The sequence below is a fragment of the Octopus bimaculoides genome, chromosome 6, assembly GCF_001194135.2.
Source record: "Octopus bimaculoides isolate UCB-OBI-ISO-001 chromosome 6, ASM119413v2, whole genome shotgun sequence".
Lineage (NCBI taxonomy): Eukaryota > Metazoa > Mollusca > Cephalopoda > Octopoda > Octopodidae > Octopus > Octopus bimaculoides.
The window spans coordinates 77,849,398-77,856,611 of NC_068986.1; the positions used below are offsets into that span (position 1 = coordinate 77,849,398).

General features: G+C 32.9%; 1 protein-coding gene across 2 annotated transcripts in view; it reads right to left on the reverse strand.

Moving 5' to 3' along the window:
• Positions 1–7,214, reverse strand: part of LOC106884336 (voltage-dependent T-type calcium channel subunit alpha-1I) — an 894,587-nt gene that overhangs the window by 401,579 nt on the left and 485,794 nt on the right. For both annotated transcript variants that reach the window (XM_052968893.1, XM_052968892.1), the window contains one exon: positions 6,502–6,643. In XM_052968893.1, the coding sequence (XP_052824853.1) occupies positions 6,502–6,643 (142 nt within the window). The remainder of the gene's footprint in view (positions 1–6,501; positions 6,644–7,214) is intronic.

The following is a 7,214-nucleotide window of genomic DNA, read 5'->3' on the forward strand; positions in this document are numbered from 1 at the left end:
ATATATAATTGGCATTAGAATTTACCAAGATTGCATTCAATTTGGCAATTAATTTGGACCAGATCTCATTTAATATATGATTTGGCATACCTATCTATCTCACATTACCGACAGTGCATGTTTTTGGTTGTATTAATTGATTGTTATTTCCTATTCTTACTATTTTAGTCTTGAAGGGGTTAATCTGTGCATTTATGATTATAACAAATATTTCATGTATTTTCTTGCAATTAATTTTCTAAAACAAAGTATGGAAACACATACTCTCACAGACACACAGTTACACACGTATCCTACATAGATTCACATACATAGACACTATCATAAGCTCATTGACATTTACACTTTTGTACAAACAAATATTCAAGGAAAATCAGCCAACACATGAAAAACTGATGAATATGATGTTTTTATGTTTTATGTGTGTAATTTTAATTGCCTCGATTTACAATGAGTTGTGTACTTAATTCTCCAAGCCTACTACTTAGCAATAGTTGCTTGTAAATTAAGAAACATTGCTCCTTAACTTAACTTTCTCAGAATTCTAATTAAATGTAAATAATTTGAAATTATATTTATTGAGAGCAGCAGAAAGTGGATTCACCCAGGAGCAGCAGGTTGAAGCACAGGTTGCTTTGATGACATTTTATATCTAATGGATTATATTTGCATTGGTGCCCCCTTATCATTTTATTCAGTCTTACTTTTCTTCTCACCTGGAATGTGTCCTTGTCTTTTTCATATGGAGCTTCATTCTGAATTACTACTTTCCTAGATGGGTCATTGTGAAGGCATGTGGATTAGTGGTTAGGGTACTTGGCTCACGATTGTAAAATTGTGAGTTCAATTTCCAGTGACACATTGTGTCCTTCAGCAAGTTACTTTATTTCACATTGCTCCAGTCCACTCAACTGGCAAAAACGAGTAGTACCTGTATTTTAAAGGGCCAGCCTTGTTACACTCTGTGTCACACTGAATCTCCTTGATAACTACATTAAAGGTACACATGTCTGTGGCATCCTCAGACACTTGCATGTTAATTTCACGAGCAAGCTATTCCACTGATCGGATCATCTGGAACTCTCACCATCATAACCGACAGAGTGAGATGGGTTGTCTTCACAATAACTCATGTTTCTTCACAATGCTGTGAAGGCTGCTCATTGTGTGATGATAGGAATGGAGAGAAAATCTATGTTAGGTTGGTGTATTTGTTTGGAGTGTTTAACCCTTTAGCATTCAAACTGGGCACAATTAGCCTAAATATCCTACCTGTCTAATGTTCAAACCAGCCAGATGCAACCTGTCACACCTACCCTACAATGTCCGTCTAAAAAGAAGCAATCACATCATGAAAATCTCAAAGCTATGAGATAATGCATGATTAATTCAAAACAATGTGAATAAATAAGCATTACAGTTGATGAGTAATCTGAAGGATATAGGGTTAAGTTTCTTGATATGCAGGGGAAGTAATTTGCTTTAGACATAGGGTAATTAGAATCAAAATAGATTGCACACTTATTATGATAGGGGAGCTTACATTTCATTGATAGATTAGGTTGCAAGTGATATTTATTATGTAAGGTGAAGCAGAAATGGTGAGAAATCTCACGCTTCTGATTAGATGTACTTGCCAAACAGAGTTTAATGAAACTTATCAGCAGACTGAAAGGAGAGATATAAGAGAAAGAAGAAAAGAGAAAGATATCTATGTCAAAGACAAAGGTCTGTAGGTAGGCAATAACCAGAAACCAATAAGTGCAGGACTAATAAATATTATACAAATAAAGACAATAATTAATGGTTGTAAAACTAATGGTAGTACTTGTAATTGTTAGCGTAACACTTACCCAATTTCTGCATTACAAGAGTTAGATAGATAGGTAGAAAAAGAGGGAGAGAGAGAGGGGGAAGAAAGGGAGAGAGAGAAAGAGAGAAGACATAGTGGAGAGAGAGAGTGGGGGCAGATATTGAGATGTAAGAAGAAAGAAGTAAAAATATAAAAATTAGGGGGAAGAAAGGGAGAGAGAGAACGAGAGAAGACATAGTGGAGAGAGAGAGAGTGGGAGTAGATATTGAGATGTAAGAAGAAAGAAGTAAAAATATAAAAATTACAATAGGATCCACTTTAAACCTTAAAAAGAAGGATAAGAGAGAGAAAGAATGAGAGAGAAAGGAGTAAGATATGCATATCTACATGTGTTTATATGTGTATGTGTGCACTTGTGTGTGCTTGTGTGTGTGTGAGTGCAAGAGAGAAAGAGAAAGAAAGAGAGAGACTGTGTATATAGACGCATACATTCATGTGCAAGTGTGCGCACATGTGCACACACATACACATGCAAACACACACATGTACACATGCAAATACATAAATGCAAAAGTGTAATTTTCTCTGTGAAAGAGATTCAGGGCAAGGATAAATGGTTAGGAATATATGCCAAAGAAGTGTGATAAACGCATTCAGACCATGACAGAATAGTTTTGGAAGTTAAAGATATGATTTAATTATTTTATTTTTTTTTTTTTGTTACCATAAGCTGAAAAGAATTTACACTTTTATTGATTAAACATATGATGATTAATTCTACTACTTAAATATTGGTCAGCTTTTTTAGCCACACCGTAATACACCTATAATGCAAATTTGATTGTTAATCAAGTTATGTCTGACATACATGTCAAACTTTGAAGAATTAGTTAAACTGAGAAAATATATAATAGAATAATTTTTGCATGAGAAAACCTTTAAACAGACAATAGCCATAATAGAATAAATTTTTAGAACATAAAGGATAAAATTGCATATGATATATTCAGAGTGGCACGCTATAGTTTTGGTGATCTCAAAACTGTTAGTAAATATCTAAATAAATGCCTAAATATTTGTCTATTTGTCCGTATGTAAGTTGTTGTATCAATACTGTTCGTAGAATAAAAAGATATGTTGGTAGCTTAGATGGTAGAAAAAAATAAAGTGTTATTGAAACAAATTAAGAATGAGAAAAATATTAATGTTCTACTATGAAACGACATAAGAGAGGAATTTTTATGATAATTAAATAATAAAAATGACAAAGTTGAGTGGGTAGCATATGATCAAAATCTGGGTTTGCAACTATAAAACAATAATTCATTTTTCTATACTATAAGATATGAAATTCATTATTATGGAGACAGAAGTGAAAAAAAAAAACAAAAAAAAAAACAAACAAAACATAAAAAACAAAGAAATGAAAACCAAACTCAGTTAATATGCTGTAATATAAAAATAGGTATAAATATCAAAGAAATTCAATTCCATTCTTAATGACATGCATTCTAGCTACTTTAAAAACTGGTAAATTTTGTAAGATACCAATTTACGTGGGCAGGCAGCAGACGTTCTCAATTTTGTATGAATGATTGGGATTGTGTGAATGTTCAGAATGCTCATATCATTTCAAAGGAGTTTAAGAGTAATTGAAAGGGCTGAGATTGGGAATTTAAATTGGATTGCTGAAACAGAATGCTAAAAATCTTACTTCTATAATTGTCATAGCTTTATACAATATTGGTTTCAAATTGTGGCACAAGGCCAGCAATTTTGGGGGAGGTGATATTGGTTACATCAACCCCAGTGCTCAAATATTTTACTGGCCCTGAAAGCATGAAAGGCAAAGTTGACATGGGCTGAAACTGAACCCAGAATGTAATGACAGCTAAAATACCACTTAGCACTTTGCCCAGTATGCTAATGATTCTACCAGCTCTTCCCCTTATAGTTTTATACAATATTAAAACAGGCGTTAAGGTTTTGAGAAAGTTGAATTTATGAAAGAAATTTACATATATTTTTTAATATCTACTATTATTTGTATTTACATTTCTTAACATAAGCCTTAGAGGAACAGAAATGGGAATTTGTATTGTTCATTCTTTGATCACATTGACCACTGATCACATTTGTATTGTTCATTCTTTGATCACATTGACCCCTGTGTTTGACTGGTATTTTATTTTGTTGACTTTGTAAGAATGAAATACAAAATCTATCTCTGTTGGATTTGAATTCAGTCGCATTTTCATTTGATGTTCTACTATATCTGTCTATCCATGTATTAGTAATGTAAATGAAGTGCTCACAAGTGTGAATCAGGAATTTTTTTGGAGTTGATTAGTAAAAGCCCTGTTATATCACTGTACTCTATACATATATATATGAATAAATATGAACAAGTGAGATATTGCAGATCTGTCAAATGGAGTGTTTTTCAAATTTGATTTATATCTCTAAAAATGTTCAACTCTATTTTTTAATTAGGAAATTATAAAATCAAAACCAACAATACCAACAACTTCATTTGTCTATACAAAAACCAAATTTTGAGATAAATGAACAGACTTTTAACTGCTTCAACTTCAGTATATTATTAATAATTAGTAGGTGATTTCAATAGAAATTACCTGAATTTGAACTCAGAATCCTGTGGTATCAAATTTAGAATTCTATATCAGGTGTTTAAATCTCTACTGATTTTCTTCTTCACTACCGCTCTAACACCAAAAATAACAATGATAAAATCTCTATTTATATATAATTATAAACATAGAGACACATATACAGACATATATGTGTGCACTCACATATACATATATTTGTTAATAAAAAGATGTCTGGCATGTTAGTGACTATAAAGCGTGAGATGTCTACTTAGATTTCTGTCAGACAGATATGCTATTGAAAATCAGTTTTCTATGAAGAAAATGAAGAAGAAGAAGGAAATAAAAAGCAACCAACAAAAATACCCCAAAACTCAGACTTGTTGTTGCTGTTGAAGTTGTTTCATTTATATGTGGCACAGTATCAGTCTAAAAACACCTTGTTATAGACAGTGAGTCTTGTACAAAGGGATATTTGTCTTCTAGCAAGAAGAAAACAAAGTTTAAAACACTTATTCCCACCGAAATGACCAGTTCAAGAATGAAGTATGCTCTAAGAAAACGAGCAATGAATAAGGCTTATGTCAGTTGCAGACTTATAGTACACAAGAAAACAGTCTTTCTCTCTGACATTATTTATATTTTCTCTGTAATGAAGAGAGAGATAAAAAAACCACCTTCTTTTCAAAAAAACAAATATAAAATCAGTTCTATGTGAAATTTTAATAGCCTGGCACACGCATGGCTGCATGGTTAAGAAGTTTACTTTGCAATCATGTGGCTTCAGGTTCAGTTCCATTGCACAGCAATGTCTTCTACTATTAGTACCAAGCTAACCAAATCCTTGAGAGTCGATTTTGTAGATGGAGACTGTGTGAGAGCTCATTGTATATGTATTGAGTGTTTGCACCTGTGTTTGTCCTTAAGCACTGCTTAGCAGCCAGTGTTAGTTTGTTTACTTCCCAGTAACTTAACAGTTCAGCAAAAAAGGCTGATAGAATAAATGCCATCATACTTGGTCATAATTTTAAAATACAAAAATTAGTGTTGATCTGTTTGACTAAAAATCCTTGAAGACATTGCTCCAGCATGGACACAGCCCAATGATTAAAACAAGTAAAAACAATAATTAAAATATGGTTGGTATGCATATTAGACGTGTTGCTCTACAGTTTTAATTTTGTATTCCATTGCAGGCCTTTCATGCTTTACAGACAAATATTTTCACTACTTGTTTGACTTTACATCACTGAATCTTTAAGTGAAACTAATTATAATTGACAGTCGATAGTTAAGTTGCTTATTAAGTTGAGAATATGTCAAGGTAGGAGAAAGAGAGAGAGAGAGAGGGAAAGAGAGAGAGAGAGGGAAAGAGAGAGAGGGAGAGAGAGAGATCAGAACACAGACTAACTCTGGCAGATCCTTGAAACCCATGTAAATATTTTATTTAAAGTGGTTCACTGACATCATTTCCCCAGAATTTTTAGCTTGATGTTGTTGAGTATTAAAAATTAGCTAAGATACTGCAGATATGATTAAGCAAATGTTTTCGAGCTTAGGTATATGATTGCCTTAGATCCAGATTACAAATTTGCTTTATGTCTCTATATGTATATTCAAAGAATTGTGTTAAGTGGGTATGGCAAGTTAATAGATAGATAGATTTTTGATTCTTGAGGAAGCAGTTAAATTATTACTTAGCAAGTAGGAGAGATTAGTAAGTTATGTAAACAAGCTAGTTGGTAAATTAGAACTAAGTTTGAAGGTGACAAAGTGTAAACGACTAAGAAAAGGTAGGGACATCAAAGTATACCAGAGATTTCAGCAATAGTAGCAGCTATTCTAGGCAACAGAAAAAAAAAATGTGAGTATATATATTTACATATATATATATACATATGTATATAAGTGTGTGTATATATACATATAGATACATATACACACACATCTACATACATATATGTGTGGATGGATGTGTTGACACATGGATTCTGTAAGTTTGAGTTGTGAGTAAAGTAAGGCAAGGATAATGTAAACTACGTATATACTATCATGCAGTGGGTTGAGATACGATACCTGAAACACAGTAAGGATTGACCAGAGTAAGGAGTCGAAATTCTTTCGACTACAGTTGTGGTGGGCATATGAGTACGTCTGCGTGGACATTATCCTTTTCTGGCCACAAAATTTACACCCAAATAAGTTCATTCCAAGGATGCTGAAGCAAAACACAAATTAGGAAACATGTTAAACGTTGGTGATAATAATAATATTTATAATAACATTGATGATGATGATGATGATGATGATGATGATGATGAGGAGGAGGAGGAGGAGGAGGAGGGGAGGATAAGGACAGCATTTCACAATAGTGCAATATAGCAGCTTGATGGAGATCAAAATTTTTTGGAGAGGATAAAAATAAGAAAAGGGAAGAGTAGAAATGGATGGGTGAGGGATGACAATAATGATGATGCAACTGATGATATTTAAGACGAGGCTTAAGAAGAAATGTATGCAGTGAGATGAGGAAAGCCAAGAGAACGGATGTGTGATAATGTAGAAAGAGGAAGAAGTAGAGGACAAAGAAGCTAAAGAATGAGTCCTTTTTACTATGTGCACAAGGTCTGAAATTTGTGGGGAGAAGCCTAGTTGGTTGTATCAACTCCAATGTTCAATAAGTACCTATTTTATTGACCCTAAAATGATGAAAGGCCAAGTTAACCTTTGTATGCATGATGTATGCATGTGCATATATATATATATATATATATATATATATATATATA